The sequence below is a fragment of the Bombus bifarius genome, unplaced genomic scaffold, assembly GCF_011952205.1.
Source record: "Bombus bifarius isolate JDL3187 unplaced genomic scaffold, Bbif_JDL3187 scf7180000008233, whole genome shotgun sequence".
In the NCBI taxonomy this organism is placed as follows: Eukaryota; Metazoa; Arthropoda; class Insecta; order Hymenoptera; family Apidae; genus Bombus; species Bombus bifarius.
The window spans coordinates 768,487-788,638 of record NW_022884528.1 but is presented as its reverse complement, the minus strand read 5'-3'; the positions used below and the strand labels follow the sequence as shown (position 1 = coordinate 788,638).

Genomic DNA, 20,152 nt, shown 5'->3' with positions numbered 1-20,152 from the left:
GTACATGCACATACCTTATCATTACGCTCGCAAAGGAACTTGAGCCGTTGAGCTTTCTTGTGCATGAACACACCATCAAGGTGTCCACTTTCTACGCTTCTAATCTCAATAGCTTTGTTGCCCCAGCCCATAATTTGTCCTGTACCAATATATGCAACACTAGTGGGCATTTCTCCCCATTGTAGAACCATGGTCTTGGAAAGTCTACCATAAGTGTTTACATATACACCTTCATTATCATAACATAACAGTAACTGCATGCCGTTACTGTTTGGTAATGCCACAATACAATGTGGACAAATGGGGCCCTGAGTCTGCAATCGATAACAAACGTCTTAATGTAAATACAGGAAGAAGCATTGACTATTTCTAAGTCATATTATAAGTATTCTCTCACGTGTTTTGGCAGATAAATATCATAGACCGTTGCTGAGTCTAAATCAACGGCATGAAAACCATCAGCACTGCCGTAAATAACTTTCAACCTTGTACCCTCTTCTATGGTAAGATCGACAAGTAGTGGTCTATGCGCTAATTCACCGAATGATTTAAAAGCCATGAATTTGTGATAAGGTTTAGGTGCCCAAGCGTAAATTTCTATGGAGTCTTTCAGTGCGATGACAAGAAACTTTATTCTCTCGTATTTTACTATCTTGAAATGTACCGCACCTTGAAGATCGCCAACGTTAATCCAACCATTGCGTCGTTCAACTTGCTGAAATATGAAAAAAAGTCTGAGCATATTAAACATATTTCCAGTGTTTCCATATTAAACATAAAATGCAGTGTGTATGTATCGTTGATACATATTAAATCAATCATCGATCAACGAAATCAATCGACAAACAAAAAAGCGACTTACATCACTGTGTCCATCGGTTCGCAAGATTTTACTTTTGAGCCAAGAAAGATAATATACCCGTACTCGATTCTTCTTTCCGCTAATTGTAACCAAAATATTTTGTCCTTCGAGAACTTCCATCTGTTGGAACCGTCTTCTACTTATTAACTGATATACTTTGCCCTGACCACTTCTATCCAATAGCACCAGGCCATTTTCAGTGCCAATTAGTAGATTTACTCCTACAAATATTTATACGTTGTTTTAATTAATAAGGATTGCGTAGAGGGTTGCGTAAAATAACGTAAGGTAACACGTTCGTTTCTTAAATATTGTATTCCTTATGTAATGAATTTACCCCAAAGTGCAGCGCACAGAATCTCACTGTTGAAACGTTTCTTGTATTTACGTATTTCGGGTGTATCGGACGCGAGGTCGTGGCTTGTTGGTGTCACATTAACATTTACGTGAGACTCCCTTCTAGCTGGTCCCGCGCCGAAACCAAAGGTCAGGAAAGATCTTTGCTTCTGTTGAAATGCAAGTGGTTGTGGTGATTTAACTGCTTGCCGATACTGCAACAGAAAGTATCTTAAAATTGAACTGGAATACATAGATCTAGAGGATAGAATGCAAAATAAACCATTCAGAAAAATACACGTGTTATTACAGGAGATGATGCAACCAAGAGACAAAATACGACAACTGATAGGGTGTAAAAAGTAGAAAATACAATAAAACGTACACCTAATGAGGTAGTAACATGCAATAAAAGAAGTAGATGATACTTATCAGACTTACAGAGATCATACAGATTTCCCAAACAATTTGAAGCGAGTAACATACATACAACAAATATACATGTTTCACACACTACAAATACCAAGTGTACAACGTAAAAAATTGTTACGGTGAAAAGAAAACAGAAAGTATTGTACTTTTTATGGGTTAGGTTAGGGTTAGGTCATATATATCCTGGAGTCTAGAATGAGAAACACAAAGTAAATTTCAGAGTAAAAAGGGATAATAGAAGTTGAAAAAAAGTAGGAAAATAGGTAGCAAGCCTAAATAAAAAAAAAAGGAGGAGTATGAGCAAACACGTAAGAAAGATAGAGGGTGGGGAGAGAAAGAAAGTGATAGCTAGAGAGAGAACGAGCTGAGAAAAGCGCTGTGATTGTAATTGAATTAGAAAATCATTTCATTCGTACGATATCTAGGAAAGGGCCCACAAAACCAAATTGAGAATACGACGAGATAGTGTACAAGATATTGACATTCCATGCACGATGCACGGTGAGAGTTAAGAAAAATAGTAGAGGATTTTGTTGCGTTTCCGTCCTTTACGCGCAAGAAAATATCCTACAAAAGGAGGCAGAAGCAACACCGAGCTAAATCAATATCGACTGAATACTTACATGATAATTAGTATTGGGATTGGGATGGTCAGTAGAAAGGGTCCTGCTCTTCGGATTAGAGCTTCCACGCGTCCCAAACACACAACAGAATCCTGAATTAGTCACGCTGACAAACATAATGCGACTATGTGCGCAGATATTTACGCACAATAAAACAATGTAAAATAATATAACATCCGGTACGCTGACTTTCTTACAATATCAAATTTTCTTTTCCTTGCAAATTTCTATTGCAATAACTCTTGCAAAGTTCTATTACTTTCAGCGATTTATTCTTTCGACTCTTCGTATACGATCCGTTGAGATAGAACAATTAGTATAACTTTTAGGAATTCGATCACGGCGTTGCATCCAAACAAAGAAAATCGAGAAAGTTAAAGATGAAAGATACGGAGCTTGTGTTGGGAAAGGTAACCATACATAATCTCCGTATTCTTTTTCTAAAGCAAAATTTATAATTACTATATAATTTCATGGTCCAAAGAAAAATGAGAAAATCGAAGAATTAAAGAAAAATGTAGAATGAGAATCAATTGAAATGATCAAAGAAGATCAATTGAAAGTAACTTTTCGGTTATTAATTGGTAAAGATTGTCACAAATCTAGAACAAAAACTACCACGTACTTCGTACGTGAAAAATTTCTAACGTTTCCAATATTTCCTCGGTTTTTGCAATCATCATTAAAAGATATCGTTGAAGGTAAAGCAATATTGATATATAGAGAGTATTTGCCAGTTGACTCGAAGTGTGATTATGAGTCGGCAATGTCATTTAAACATACAGAGTATAAAATTAATTGAATTTGTTTACATAAATAGATAAATGGAGCGAGGAAGTGAACTCCTGTTCTATTATATTCTTACTATTTTATTCGTGGCAACCAGAATCAGTGTACTTAAACAGTGGTACTAATACAGTACTCGTACACTACATATACAGGATATTTAGCACAAACTTCGACATAGTTGTTGTGTCAATAAAAAAAAAGAACAGGTCATCTTCGTTTATTTAAACAGCACCAATTTTAACAGCAACAATTTTTTTCTATTCAGTGCTGTAATGACAGTTGTTATAAGTATTCTAATAGATTTTTTCTTAATAACTCACTCAAAAAATTATCCTAAAATGTGCTAAAGTTCCTTCTTGGCAACCAAGTCACGCACGAATATGATTCGATAATATCCTGCAACTGAATGGAAACGATAAATACGTTTCTCTCATAAGCTTCATATTTTTTAATGAAATTATTGGAATAGTTGTGTCCTGTTACTAATTTCCAAATTTCCAAAACTTTCGTACAATCCACATAACATATCCATACAAATTTTCTAAGTGTACGAATACTACATATGCGTTCGTTGAAATATCCCCGTTAAAACTATGGATGTGTTTGAAACAAAGAAATCTGTCACTCGCACTCGTTTGAAACCGCGTTCAAAAATTCCATACGAAAAATTCTTTCATCTCAGGTTGGAACTTTCCTTTAAAGTCTCGATAATTTTCGAGTTTTGCCGTTTTTATAATAATCGTTGAACGTGACAGTTGATCTCATCATCTGGCCAAATGCGGGTCAAGTTTAAGGAGAAATTCTGTCCATTGACTAGCAATGTGTAGTCGGATATTAATACCGGAAAGTCAGGGAAGAATCAACTTCAAAAATGTTGCGTAAGTCAGTGTAAAATAAATATACAATTTTTACTATCGAATGTCGAATCGAACGTGTGAGAAAGAAAAATTTTTCACGTCTCGCCTTTCGCTTTCAACGATCCTTTGAAACATCGTTCACTTATTAGTGGTTGTTATATGTTTTGAAGAAACTATATTAATTTCTACTTCTCTATCATTTGTTCGTTTGTAATTATTGATATTTAAAAGTAATGATTTGTAATTTAGTAATTTTTTACAATTACAAGGTTTAGTTAAGAATTTTTTTTATAGTAATTGAGGATTTTCCATAGTTCCGATACTTTTCCAGCTATTATTACACCTGATAAAAGTTTCTGTTTACAACGTAACTAACATTTGCCCCGAAATTGACCAAATTGAACTTCTTTCGTTAATTGAGAGAAAAATGATATTTTCTGCGCGAGCTACGAAAAATCGCGTTTAGGAAATTGTGGAAATAATTTTCGGATGGAAACTATCGCTATTAATTAAAAGATATTTCGAAACAATATTTCTCCTTATTATAAAGAATTGCCTATGTACTAATTCCATGTCAAGATAATAAAATACCTCGATTCAATGTGCTTTGTTAACAGCAGTCGTATGTAATATTGTTGTTAGGGAAAATCTTGCTCAATTTGTTGTTCTCGCGGACGCACAGCCGCTTTTTAGAAAATCAGTTCAGTTTCTCCTGCATTTCCACCTTGAAGAACGATTTTTACAATCCACGCATGCCAATTTCATAGAAGCGTCTTTAACGTGTATACACATACAGAATTATTCGTTACTAACACTCGAAGACATAGCAGGAAAGCTCTCTTATCGTATTTAGCACGATGTGTACAACATATTTGTCAAGATATTTCAGATCTCTCTCGTCCATCGCATGGCAGTTCACGTAGAATTTTACCACCATGCATTCACGCTAATACGCAACTATTCGATGATTCTACGCATACATATGTATATAAATAAGCACATATACGGGACGTAACTCGCAGAAAAACAGCATACTAAAATATTTTCACTAATACGTAGTACTACCAAAGAAAACAAAAAAAGAAAAGAAAAGAAATAGCGTAATACATAATGTTTCAAAAATAGATCGTTTTTATATGTTTCCAACGTGTTGATTTGAAACTACAATGAAAGATATAAATAGAAAATAACAAGAACAAATCACATAAAGCAAGTGTTGTAACTGTTCAGAGGAACACAAAACTATAATGTTTATGGTATTGATTACACGGTGTACGTATTTATAGAAAAATTGTATCTTGGATAAAATGTGTGAAAATTTTGACAAGCATACTTTATATATTTTAATCATGATAAGGTATCTCTTACTTTTGTCTATAATTTATAAGCGCAAACTTTCATAGAAATAATCACATATTTGTAATGAAAAATTTCAACTTCTTTAAAATTTAGATTATGCGACAATATTACTACTTTTAAAGTGTAATTAAAAACAAAATATATTCTTTAAAGCGCGTTATATTTTACAGTTAAACAAGATTCTCCTACTATTAATAAATTCCAAACCATTGAAAACGTAAGAGTTGTAACATTAACACTGAAAATTATTTCCACAATGTTTTCAGCATATCACATCTATACTTCGACATTAACGATTTACGCTCAAGGCGTTACGTTAAACTTTACTACGTTAAATCAAATACTATTTTCTTTAAATACAAAAAACTGAGTGATTTAGCTCACCAAGGATAATAAATAATTATTCTGCGATTATTGTGAGTTTCCTTGCTGCAAGAACGACTTATCGTTTCTTGTGTTTAGATATGTTGAACAATATTGTTGCAAATATTTAGTCTCATAAAGTTAGCGACACTAGTTAAAAATTAAATGACATTACTAACAATTTAAATCTCTGGAGAATTTCAAATAGAACCAGCTACGTTCAAATGAATAAAACTATGTTGCACTACACCTAACCTACGTTTGGATTGAAATGAAACCAAATTTTGGTTAAAAGTACACATTAGCAAAATACAGAGTATTGTACATTTACTATGGCTTACACTTATGGCTTATACAGAGAATTCTGTTTTTACACGGTAGGATATTGTTAAAAAAAGAGAAACTATACAAAAGAAGTCATGTAAAAAAAAAGATACAGTGCACGTGAAAGAAAAAAGAAAATTTGTTTCACACTCAAAAAAATCAGTGATATGAAAACAAACAATATATTTTTTTCAACAGACTGTACCAAAATCTTTAATTAAATCTTCAAATCATCCTTATCTATTTGAATATATTTTTTATTTTAGAAACTTATGAAGATAGTTATATACGCATGAACACATATAGACAAAGTAAATTATTTTTCATATAAAGGAAGTGACATACCACTAATTCAAGAATACAAAAGGACAAAGAATATGACTTACGTTTCTGGGCCTCAGAACTGCAGTGTATTAAGTCACATTTTTCAAACTTCATATTCATTCTGTGTATATTGACAATATTTCCAGCTTCTCAACTAAAGGGATCAATGTATAGTGTCAATATTTATTGACAAACCGCATTTTCGTAGAAAATCTTGAAATATTGACGATATTATTGATCGTCTGAAAGTATCCTAAAGGAGAGTAAATCGATGTTGCAAAAACCTTGTAACAAGATACACAAGCTTTGGTATCATTTTTAGATTGTTATATTAAAAACTAAACGATTTGGAATGAAAGTGATTTTGCCATTGGATAGAGTAGAAAATTTGATAGAGCAAAGATATAAAAATCATTGTTCTCTTTCTTTTTTTTAAGTGGACTTAATACACTCTGAATCTGAGGATCAGAATCGACATACGTTTATTAATTAAGTTTTCTTAATTTTGGAATTACCGAAACTCGACGTCACCACTCAATTTCGAAATACGTTTTATATGACTTTTCCATAAAGTGGGACTTGAACAAAAAATAAATAACTAAGCAGTAGCCAGTTAGCAGTTAAATTTCAATAGATATGTAAAATAAAATTGGAATAGGAATCTACGAAAAAAAATATGAAAAAAGCTTCGAGCAAAAAAGATTAACGTCAAATGATCCTTTCTTTTTTTGTACAGGATACGATGTGAATTGCATTAAATCATATTAAATCGTGTAACAAAAAGATTTAATATTTTTTAAACTGTGTAGAATCAAAATTGCGTAAAAGAAAATCGTATAAAAACAGAATTGGCTGTATCGTGAAAACACGTCACATATTTGAAGAAATTGAAGATTAAATTTTCATTGGACCCTTCTCCTATAACTACTCGAATTCTATCAAAGGATGCAATTTAAAAATATACTTTGCCTAAAATTATATAAAAAGAAGAAAAAAATACTATGATTCAAATATTAAGCTCATTATCAATGACTACTATGATTTTAAAAAAAAGCAACAATTTTAACTTATTTCTTTCACATTTGTTGTTAAAATAAAAGAAGTGCATCGAAGCAAAGCGAAAGAAAGAGAAAACATAATTGGTCGACCACAGGGTGCAACTATTACGAAACTGTCCTAAGAAGAAGATTAGATTTTCAAGTACGATCTGAATTCTTTGCATTTGAAACGCTCGTATGTCATCGCTTTTTTATATCTAAAAATACCACCCTTTTTTTTAATTTTTTAAATCTATTTTTCTTTTTTTTTTTAATATAGCGGCTATATCTGTAATCTTTGAAATGCGTACAATAGGCTTACGATACGCGAGTTACATACACTATAAGAATAACACAAAATCAGCGGTCATGGACAATAATGATTCCCACGTAGCATCAAACATGTGAGACGAATCTGAATGCGTGGAAATTGACACATTCGCGGTTACATATATGGAGAAGATGAGGTAATAGAAAGAAATGCAATTATATATGTGTGTAAATATGTATATATCTAACCTCTTCACTTGTTGTCTTATCCTGTCGTTGACCTGGTGACGAGGTAAGAAGATCCGGCAAGACGGAACTGGGCCGTGATCCGGGTGATGAATCCGACCTCTGAAAATCACCGCCACTTCCTCCGCCTCTCGAACGATCACCACTTTCCCGATTCTATAAAAATATCGATTAATACTTCAATCGGTCGTCGCTATTAATATAATAGGAAAAAATCTAAATAAAAGAACAACGATAAAATCTGCTCAAGATTTAAGACCTGAATTTCTTTTTGAACGATAATCTTCGAGCAAGCTGGAGATCTTCATCTCGATCGATAGATTAAATCTTACCGATACGTAAGAATATGTATTCGTGTGTTTCGATATAAAAAGACGTGTAATTGATTGTAGCGATCTATACATACAACTTGATAACGAAATGGACGCAACGATTGTCTTCGTTTTCTTTCTTTTCTCTCACCTACAATACGAATTACGTTTTGTCTACGATAAACGTCAACAGTCTGGTTCTGTTGTTGCGCAAAAAAATACACGTATTTACTTGAAATTCAGGTTTTAAGACGATCAAGCAAATTGCAATGAAATAAGTGAATGTCAAAGATCGAATTGAAAAATTGTAAGAGGCGAAGAAGAATGCAGAACGAAAAGGAAGGGAAAACAATGAAATTATGGATAATGATTTTACAAGGATCGAAGAAGAGAAGAAAAGACAAGCAAAACACGTGAAACGCAATTATTAAAAAAAAAAAAAAAATGAATAAGTGCGCGAGGAAGCAACAGAGAAAGTAAATACTAAGTATAATCGTTATTAATTTAAAATCGCTAATGCATCGACGACAAGTCTACAACAATAAAAATATATTTGGTATTTGATTTTTATATATTCGATTGACGAGAAAGTACTTGTTACAATTAAATGTAAAATATTGCGCAAAACGTAAGTAAACCGGGTTCGTGCATAGAAAGTTGACAAAAATAAATAATAAACATTTGGTTCACTCGTCTACTGCATTAAAAAGAAAAAAAAAACATATAACAATACACACTTTCTAAAGTAATGACGGAAGCAGGGGATAAGCAATCTCAGGATCGCTTTTATATTCGTAACATTAGCAAAAGCGTGCAATAGGATGAAATACAACATCTTGGCACGAAATTATCGTATTGTACATTGGTTTCTATAGATACTCGCGTTTATAATGATTGCATTCATATTTTAATTATTTTATGTTAAGTATTTATAACGCAATACACATCTCTTAAAATACTACACATTTTACTGTCACCGTGTACACTTTATTGTGCGACAGGATACAAACAATAAAATGACACTACTATAATCCGACAACACAGTTACGTACTAAAATACGAACAAATCGTTTCGTAAATGATACGAATAACTTAATCGTAAAAGATGTATTTGTTCCAGTTTTAACACGAACGGTGACTAAAAGTTTGTTTCAAAATTAACAATAAACAGTTTGAGAACGTACGTAGCGTTCGTACGTTTATTTGTTGTTGATGCTTATAAAAAAAAAAAAAAGAAATCACATTTCAACGCTTATCGATAAGACCAATAAAGATTATAATAAGAAATATCTGAAATCAATTACACGTGTGATATGTGGTTGGATCGTTAGGTGCGACTATTAAGCGCAAGTAAAAATTAAAGATACTTTTATCGTATCGATGGATTTTTATCGCAACATGACAGACAATGCTATTTTGAAGAATCAGTTTCTAGCGGAAGCGTCAAAATTGTCGATTTCCTTCGTTGTACGTTGATTTTACGAATAACAGTAATAAAAACACAATTCATACCATGCCCAAGAAACACATAAAATGAAAAACAGAGCATGCTTGGCGTATACTGGGACATAGCGTTACAAACATACATCGCATACATCAAATAAAATGAAAAGCATCATGCAAGACAATAAGTCTCAATCATGATTCGTAACAGTGCTACCACAAAAATGTTTGCAAGCTGACATTTATGCATGTGACGTGTAACATACAAATGCGCGCGAATTATACGCATACGCACACACACGCACGCACACACGCATACAACAGCACTCCATCTCTTAAAATATCTTTTCGTCAGCAGTATTTCCCTTTCTTTATCTTCTAAGTGGCTTTTCTCTTCCTTTCAATTTATCTTCACGTACAATTCTACAATTCTCAAAATAATTATAAAAACACTGTTAACCAAGAACACACATTACGTATACAATCCACATTGACGACTAACGCAGTGCTGTCCAAGCTTTACTCGCGAGCAAACCAACATTCCCATCACTGCCTTTAATTTACGTACGAGAGATGTGAAAACGCTTGTCGCGTATCCAACGTAAGTACGAGTTTCGTACGTGGAATTTCAAATACGTACGCCTCCTTTGGAACAACCAAGAGCTACTTTATTCGTCACATTTGGTGTTAACCGAAGCAAATGTCTCGTCGTTCAGAGAAGACGTAGCGTGTGTTAGATGCGTTAAGTGAGAAAACACGATAAAGGATGGTGAAAAGAGGGAGAAATTTGTATCGTTTCTAGGATCTAGAATTTTACAAGTCCTAAATCCTGTGTTATCGTAAAAGTACAATTATTCGTGACAAATGTGACGGGCAAGTTGTAAAAGATGTAGACGAAGTTCACGGTGCTCTGAGAGGCGAATTGGAACTTTCTGGCTTAAAACGATCAGAATCTTTATATGAATGGAAAATATATTTTTAAAATTATATGAATAAAATAATACAAAAAAAAAGTTCAAACGCTGTTTTGTAAAGGAAAGTCGATAAATATTTATATAATAATATGTAGAATATAAAAACGTATTACTCAAATTTTTGATTAATAGAAACAAGAAATTGAGATATGATATTACTATGTGAATCTTTCATGAAATCTGTTTCCAATTACGCTATAACTTAACCCCTTAACTTACAACTACGGGCTCAGCCCGTAGTACGATGATCGGACCAAACGTAAACATTACGGGCATAGCCCGTAGTGGATGATCGGGCCAAATATAACATATAATATAATATACAGGGTGGTTAGTAACTGGTGGTACAAGCGGAAAGGGGGTGATTCTACGCGAAAAAAGAAGTCGAAAATATAGAATAAAAATTTTTCGTTTGAGACTTCATTTTCGAGAAAATCGACTTTGAATTTTCGCTCGGTACGCGTGCGGTACGTTATAACGGATCTCACTGTAGATCGTTGTCTCGATGGAAAAATTTAAAAAAGAAAACAAATAAAATTAAAAAAAAATATTTTTTATTCTATATTTTCGACTTCTTTTTTCGCGTAGAATCACCCCCTTTCCGCTTGTACCACCAGTTACCAACCACCCTGTATAATAGCTTGTTTACGTTTTCGGCCCAAAATTCTCGAACGTAAATCGTAGGTTTAGGGGTTAATTCTGAAACGAGATGGAATGTATTTAATGTATTTCGTGGCATCGTCGACTTCATCTACATTTTTTACAATTTTTCCATCACGTTTGCCATAAATCACTGTACTTTTATACGTTTGCACTTATAGAATGATGTTTTATTGGAATTTTACAATTTTTAAAGGGTACAAATTTGCCATTTTTTTACCATCCTCCTCTCCGAGTGAATGTTCTTCCAGTATGGTGCGACTGAAAGAGCTAAATTTTGAGTACCCATTAGTTTAGATTGGTCATTTGATAATGAAAATTTACGTTTATTATATTTTTTATTAGATCTTCAGGAAGCTACCGCTACGTTGTTGAGAGTTTTTCCAATCAAAATGTGTCCGAATACAAACTCATTCGGTTATCAATAAAGTAAAAGAAAAAATATAACGATAATATTTTCGTCTTACATGTAACGTAATAAATCCCGAACAAGATCGTAGTTGGATTCTTTTCTGTTAGCAGAATCTCAACAATGACAATAACGATTTAACATGGGATCCACAAAAAATATAAAAATTCGAATTTCCGTTGATCGATCATTTATTGAGCCCTCAAAATTAATCTGACCCGGGTGCTAGAGGCTGCTGCTTTGTCTCTCTCATCCTCGGCATAGCATAATCGCTCGGTTTGTTGAAGCAAATTTAATAAAAAATGATGTATCCATTAACCGTTTTTATTCGTACTTATCAATCATAAATAAATATCTGTAGAGGTAAAGTTAGCAGAGAAGAAGAAAGCTGTGTAACGAATCTCGTCCATGGACAGCACTGGATTAATGATTCTATCTCATCAACTTATCCCATCCCCCTTTTTTTCCTACGATATAAGTCGAATAACTTTCATACGATAGTATCGATGTAACAATTAATATTACCCTGTCTTCTTGTTTAGAACTTCTTTTAATCGACAGGAACGTGAATAAACATGCATTACACGTATACAGCTTTGAGTGATCGGTGTCTTATGATAACATTGTCAAATGAATGAAGAACGAAGGACATGAATCGCTTGAAAATTTGAATCGATTAACCAGAAACAGACATGCAAGAAAGTAATAAAATAACACTTGATCGCTATTATCATCGTAAAATTATAACTTTTTGTAAGACATTATATCTATATCTATATATAAATATAATATTAAAATATTTCTTTTTAAATTTATGATATTTTTTTTAGATTAAATAATATAACTGATATGTTTATTATCAAATTAAGTAGTTATCAATTCGAAAGATCCTATAGATTCTTCTAAAGCAAAGACTACAATCGATTAGAATGCACGCTTATACACCGAGAAAGCTAGCGATTGATTCTATACAAATGAAAGCATATGCGTGAAATTCGATTTAATTATCAGCTTGGAAGTTAACGTTCGTTGCTATTTTCGTTGCTGATCACTTCTACATCGCAATAATTCTTACGTAAAAGTTTCTTTTTTTACGATCGGATTTAATATCTACTGCGACAATTATGGCCTATATTTATACGAAACGAGAATGTTGCAAAAGTACAAGGAACATTTTGTTTCCTAACGATTCGCTCCTGTGGAAACGACGATGTCTTCCTCTTAACTTTAAAAAAAAAAGGAAACGGAAAATCAAAGTAAATAGAGACGAAGAAGAAGAAGAAAGAAACGTGATAAAATCAACGTGGAACCTGTGTAGTAAATATGCGTAACGTGAACTTAACGAAAATGACGTACGTAAGACACACTTTCACAAATTTTGAACTGCTCTTTTTCTGAATCCCGCGATGTTTCGCTGCGATGATCGTAGCAACGCTAGCAGTTTTTCCCTTCACACGGTGATGTAACGTAGAAACAAGACGAACGTCCTCAAAGAAATTCCATGCGGTTAATCCTCCTGTCTCAGGTACGGAATTTGAAATAACGATAAATATCGTTGTAGAGCGATAGGGTTTCTCGTATTTTCTCCGTATTAAGTATCGTAGATCATTCGAAAGGAAGGAAAGGATTAGTTCCAAAAGAAACGGAGCGATAGTAGCAGTGGCGATAGTGATGCTAACGATGATGATATCGATGGCAGTAATGTTAGTGGATAATAAATATGGTACTAGAAATAGCGCACTGTATTCGTATTTGTTGGATATTAGGATTCCTGAAAATGAAAGCGATTATTTTTACATGTTTCTATGGCCAATGATCGACTCTGATGTTCGTTGAAACCGATAAGCAATGTTATTTACAACGATTTTTGTTATTCAAAATAATATTCTGATAGGAAATATCTTTTTACGCGACAAGCTTAATCATTTTTATTAAGAAAAATGCATATGTACATGCAGTTTCACTAACTTCAATCCAAAAAATATTTCCTGATCTTCTCTTTCACCCTCTCCTTCTCCTTCTCCTCTCTTTGTTTCTTTCCCACTTCTCTCATCTCCATTTTATCATTTACTTTAACAACGTGTAGAAGAAATTGGCGGATTCGTTTTAAGAAATGTTACAATTTTAAGGAATCCTTTTGTTTATACGGATAAAGTTTTATTCATCGGAAGAAGTAATATACGTACTATACACTGGACTTAACACGGGGACATAAAAAACTGAAGTTCTTTCACGTAAAATTTCGACACTATTTCTCAAAGGTGCACAATAGTCAACAATGTTTCTAACAATTTTCACAATGAAGTTAGTGAAACATTACATAGTTTTGGTAATTGTTATCGTTAATCTTATCCTCCATCATTAATCACTTTTACAATTGGACGTGAAAGGTAAAAAACATTAACAAGCCATATAGGATGATATTAGTAAAATAAAAAAAAATAGATGTTATTCGTTAATAGAAATATTTCGTACATTTTAGTAGATGTAAATTACAATAGAAACCAAGTTACTTTTTATTCTCTTATAGCTCGTGATAAAACTCAGAGATACTAACTTATATCCATATTGCTATAGTAGGGTGTGAGCGTAAGTAATATTGTTATTATTACACAATAATTGTAGCAATACATATACTGTTAGTAATATGCATGATGGTAATAGTAATAACGACGGCAATAGCCATACAAGTACCTTTAAGATGATAACAAAACTAAGAATTTCTATGCGATTTAACCCTTTGCTACTAAGAAAGTAACATCTATGTACAGGGTGTCCGAGAAGAATGGGGCTAAACTTACACTACGTATCAATGTGATAAAATAGATAAGAAAAGTACCAAAGCAATTAATAAAAATTTCTAAGCGCTTAGAATTCTTCGATAAATCATTTTCAGACGCAAATTTATACGAACTCTATTCATCCATTTGACCCCAGTAATACGTAGTATCATTTTTGTCTCAACCTTTATGTCACACCCTGTGTATCAGAAAGTGTAATTCTGTCGCGGTGAATTTGCCAGACTCTCGAGTTGTAGACAGAATTTTTTTTAGATTTAAGTATCTCTTTTAAATTAAAGTTATGATTTATTGAGTTGTCGGAATTTGCTCAGAATTGCTAAGAATAATACTAATCAATGCACATTTGGTTCAATCGTATATTATCGCAAGATCTTAAAATGAAATTTATAATTCACACCAGAAAAGATTCAAGACATATCCGACAACACAATACGCACTATGTGTGCGATTTAATCGTTAAAAAGCATTAGTTCCTGTGTAATTCATATAATCATCGATTCTAATCATATATATATATATGTATAAATGTACAAATTAATCGTCCAAAAAAATTGTCAACGTTCTACGAGGAATTTATCGTATGATTTGGAAATTGAACAAGATAAACTGAAATCGTCGCATCGTTGGCTTTGCACTGATCTTACAAAGTTTGAAGACGAGTTTGTTCAATAAGATGCAAATTATATAGCAAAGGGTTAAACATCAAAGTACACCGTAGAAGTGATGAGATTGAGATCGATCAAAAAAAAATGTCTGAGAATGATTAATGCGTCGTTTTAATACTACTCGACAGATACTGTAATATGAGAAAACATCGTTAAGCACGAGAAACAGAATGAGAAGCGAGAAAAAGAAGTTTCGTTAATAAGGTGAAAATGTTCCCTTTCCTAGGTTACAAGATAACAATCTTAAAATACTATTAGTAACGTGAAATGATATACTGTTAATTCCATTATACCAGGTATACGTTATCAAAGTTCTAACGTTCCTCTATGAAGCTTTGTGCGACCTTGTCTGAATGAATAATCTAGTAAGATAGTATAGGATAATAGTAATTGTTGGTAACAGAATACTCATAGCGCTAATAGTTATGTATCCTACTCATGTTTGTAAATCTGAAGAAATAAAAAGAAGGAAGGTAACGGGGGAAATGCGCCTAAAATTCGAGCGTAGCTGACTAGCTTTCTATGTTGATTTTTGTATGCCGTTAGATGTTGGAAGAACGAACGTGTAAAGGTTCAATGACAAAATATGCCTGTCGATGTGACATCAGAAAGTAAGATACAAGTGATGAAATACATTGTACAATTCGAACGGTTAGCTTATGTTAATATTAAGTTGCTGGTTAAGTTGATTGTATTTGAAAAAGATTGATGTGTCAAAGGAATTTGCATTTTGTCAAGCAAAATAATGTAATGTCGGAGAATTACGTTAAGCGATTTCGAAATGAGAAAATGTAGGTACTCGGCTCGAATAATTTAACGAGATAAGTTTGCGACTCGATCAGTTTCAAGATCAAGTTAGGATAAGATATTACGATTTATTTATCGAGAGGCATTTGTCAGGAGAGTGGATTTTTATAAGAATCAGGGTATCGAAATTGACACGATGGTAGAGAAATCGAAGGTAGAGATAAAGGTAATGCAATAGGTATATATTTTTCAGGCAAGCACACAGGCAGGGCTGATAGGGGGGACTGACCTGGGTGACAATGGGGCTGTACTCGCTAGCCGTTGTACTGGCCGTAGATTTAATAGTTCCTGCTTCGTCAACGCTGACAGAAACAGCATCTGATGGTCTACAACTGCGTCTTCTCGTAGTGTCGTCTTTATCACGTCCAAAGTCGAACCTTCTGGCCTCGTGTCTACTACCGAAAACGATTTCGCTCTCAGTTTTTTCCCTTCTAGGCCTCTGAAGACCGTCACGACCGAACGAAAAGTCCGTAAGAACCGGCTCGCCGGTACTCACAACGTTCCCTTTTTTCCCGACGATACCGGCAACGCTTATCTCGCTGCCACGCCGGTTACCGCTTGAGAATATGCTCGATCTTGCAGAGTCTGACTTCTGTAAATATGCAGAGTGTCTCGCGGAAGGAAAAAAGTCGGAATTCTCGCGGCGGAAAGCACGTGCAAAAGCGCTGGACGTGTTGCCAAGCTTCGAATCGCTTTCTTGTCGTCTATGCGCTGCTTTCAACTGCTGTTGCTGCTTTTGATGATGCTGTTGCTGCTGCGAATGATTCTCATACTTCCTACGAGACGATAACTGATCCTGCCTCTTTAACGTTTTCTCCGTGGACGACGAAGAAAGGTGATTCTCGTTAATAGACTTGCTCGTCTCCGTTGTCTCTTGCGAAGGTTCTTGTTTCATTTTATCCAACCGTTCGTTAAAACCCTGAAAGAAGCGGGTGAAATCCCACTCCTTCAGTAGAAGTTGCTCCTCCGCCTCGGAGCGCCGGTTGTTGTTAGCCGTGCCGCGATCGTCTGACATCTGACTAAGTTTCTAGGGAGCGCGCACGAGGGCGATAAACAAAGTGACAAAAGAAAAAAAAACATTCACACGAAAAGAAGAAAATCATAGGCGTGCGGTGATACATAACGCGAGCTAGCTGTGATATGGCAGTGCATTGCGATCAAGTGTAATTATATCAACCGGTCAATGGAATTCATTTTCTAACGTACTGACACACGTTCCACACGAAGCAAGATAATGTATAAATAATAACATCTACTATATTTTATACGATGTTGCGCGACATTGTCATGAGAAACATTCCACGATACGAAGCTACATGATGAAACGAAATCGTGAGACTCCGATTGATCTCATCTATCCAACTACTACGAGCAATGATCAAGCGTCGTTGAAAGGAACTTTTCAGCTGCGAATTTCGGAATATTTTATTTCGAGCAACGCTCGATGTATACTCGCGTAATTATAATCTTTCTGCGAATAGATCATTATATACACTGTACATCGTGATGTTATCGATTGGCTCTCGATTTCGCCGATCCCCTCTTTTTCCTCTTTTTATATTTATATTCTTCGTATGTTTCGTATGGCTTTTTACTGCTTAACAACGGTGCTAATATTATATATGTAGCGGCGTTATGAATATATGTTTGTATGCCATAACATATAGTCACCAAGCATATAATGTATCGTGTGAAAACAACGGATATACAAATAAAGCGGTTTCGATCGTTGGAATTGCACAAGAATAATTAATATGGAAATTGACATGTGTTTCTGACTATTTCCGACTAACGATAGATATATAACATATCTGAGAGATATATCTATAAAAAGGGGAAACATAAATACAATGCAATCGTTTGTATCTTCATTCTCTCCTCCGATTCTATTAAAATCTGATCTCGAAAATGTTGAAGAATGGAAAGAATTGAAAAAATACATGGATCGCTCTATGAAAATGTAAATAAACACAAGAGTAAATATTACATTCAATCCGTATGCGAAAATTGACCGATCCGTGTCATCATCAATACACATAAAAACGACAAGAAGGCGCTAAAAAATATTACGTTGACTTGCATTTAGGTTGACCCATAATTGAAGAACACTTACCCGTTTCATGACTAGCGTACGATCTCCTGATTCTTCTTCATCAGGGGTCGGTGGAAGAGGTCGATTTGGTGCTCCACCTGCACGCAAAAAATAAAATAAAAGTATTTACTTTACAATCGAGATGGAAGTTTGTTGCAGGCTTCATCCCGTAAAAAGCTTTGACAGGAAAAAGAAATCTAGAATCAGCTCTGTTTCCATATCATCCAAATATTCATTCAAACGTAGTTAAGAATAAACTAAAACAGAAGCTTGCAACTCAGCTTCTACATGTGTATGTTAGGTCGTCCGAAAAGTTTCTTTCGTTTTATAAGGAAATAATGGATGCACAACATTTTCCGTTTTATATTATTTTATCGAATTACGTATGATCCACTTTGTTCTATCAAAATAAAAATCACAACGTTCGACAGATTAGGTTTCATGTTTGTATAAAGATGCATCGCTGTAACAGACGTGTCTGTAAAAGAAAGACATTTTACGGACAACCCAATATATATTTTTACAGGATTTTCAAAACTTTTTACAAGATATAGTAAAACACATTTTTTACAATGATTAGTAAACTCATAACCTGCGATATCACAAACGATTATGCCGTTTATTTTTGGTAATACGCTTCCGTATGCAAAAATAATTCTTATTCGTTATTTCGTCTCATATGAAAAGTACGTCTAGATAATGAATTTTCAAAATCAATTTTTGAGGATACAAAAAAATGTTGCAACAAATTCTTCTCTACTCTTCTACAACAAAATTGCTCGTATCAAATTACATATATATTCCTCAAAACCTTTCATTTAAAATATTTCCGATCTCGTCGATGGTATCGGGTGTCCGCCGAAACAATTTCAATGGGACACCGTGTACATTTAAAGTGTTTTTTCATGCTGTATTCTAATCTTTTAATTACATAATACAATATTTACATAATTATACTTAATTGAGACATTCATATAAATAGTATGCATTTTCGTGAAAAATATAAAAAAATTCTTGTTCGATGTCCTACCTTTCGGCTTACCTTCGAGGTGTGAATTCTGAGCATTGTGCGACGATGTCGACGATGGATCTGCCGATGGTCTGAAAGGAGAAAATTCGGGTCTGCAGCACACATAGAAATGAAGAGGATCATGATGACGCACGAACGATGCGGAATGCGTAGTGTATGTTGCGTGGCGATGCGGCGAAGACGACGATTCGAAGCAACGTGTCGAAGCGGAATGAAAGATGAAATCAAACAAAACAACATCGGTAAAATTAATTTCATTTTTCCTTACATATAAAATATATAAACATATAAAGTTAACTGTAAATTATTCTCTGTTTGTTATTTAACATTAATTACTGCACATTGATTCAACTTTTTCCTTTGTCCAACTATTTGTCCAACTATTTGTTAAATGACTACTCTATTAGTTAAAATTCTTCTTTCAAACGAAAAATTTATTATTAATACAAGTAAAGTTCCCATCGACACAGAAACCCTGAATAACAACTTAACTTATTATTTATTGATGATTTACAATATTACATTGTTGTTTTGTAAGTTGATATAATTATGAATATAATTTAATGAAATAATCTTGTGCTGGATATAATTGAATATAATTTTCTTTGCACAATCTTTGTTAAAAATGGGAAGTGATATACATGATAACTGTTATTTGATAACGAAAACGTTATTATCCTAGCAGTAATGAAGTCTTATGATTATGTTCCTTTCGTGATAACTTTTGCGATCATCGACAGTTGCAAACTTTAACCACTGACCGATTTTACAATCCCACCCTATTGTTTTTACCTATTATACATCGTTATTCTATAGTCCTACATAATATTTTCATCTAAGATAGCCTTCTTCGTTTCCTAAAGTAATTAACTTATTCACGTAATTGTTTGCAACTGAACGAGCCTCGTGTCACAATTATTGGGTTGGCAACTAAGTGATTGCAGATCTTGCCATTAGGTAGTATTGACAAAATCCGCAATCACTTAGTTGCCAACGCAATATTAAGCTGTTGGAAATATCTTACAAATCCTTTTATCTGCAATTTTTTAACAATATTTTACAAAAATATCGCTATAAGAAACACGGAACCATTATTAAATACTAAAATTGAAATCTATTGCTACGAATAATCGTTACA

The 20,152-nt window shown here is 33.7% G+C and overlaps 1 protein-coding gene across 18 annotated transcripts in view; it reads right to left on the bottom strand.

Moving 5' to 3' along the window:
- The window catches only part of LOC117211452 (serine/threonine-protein kinase mig-15), an 84,857-nt gene that overhangs the window by 3,450 nt on the left and 61,255 nt on the right, over nucleotides 1-20,152 (bottom strand). For 5 of the 18 annotated variants that reach the window (XM_033455331.1, XM_033455335.1, XM_033455339.1 and 2 more), the window contains 8 exons: nucleotides 19,015-19,106; nucleotides 18,006-18,082; nucleotides 16,122-16,919; nucleotides 7,826-7,978; nucleotides 1,200-1,413; nucleotides 863-1,083; nucleotides 398-715; nucleotides 15-314 (listed from right to left, as the gene is read on the bottom strand). In XM_033455331.1, the coding sequence (XP_033311222.1) occupies nucleotides 15-314; nucleotides 398-715; nucleotides 863-1,083; nucleotides 1,200-1,413; nucleotides 7,826-7,978; nucleotides 16,122-16,919; nucleotides 18,006-18,082; nucleotides 19,015-19,106 (2,173 nt within the window). The remainder of the gene's footprint in view (nucleotides 1-14; nucleotides 315-397; nucleotides 716-862; nucleotides 1,084-1,199; nucleotides 1,414-7,825; nucleotides 7,979-16,121; nucleotides 16,920-18,005; nucleotides 18,083-19,014; nucleotides 19,107-20,152) is intronic. The other 13 variants (XM_033455337.1, XM_033455340.1, XM_033455332.1 and 10 more) reach the window with 13 other exon arrangements.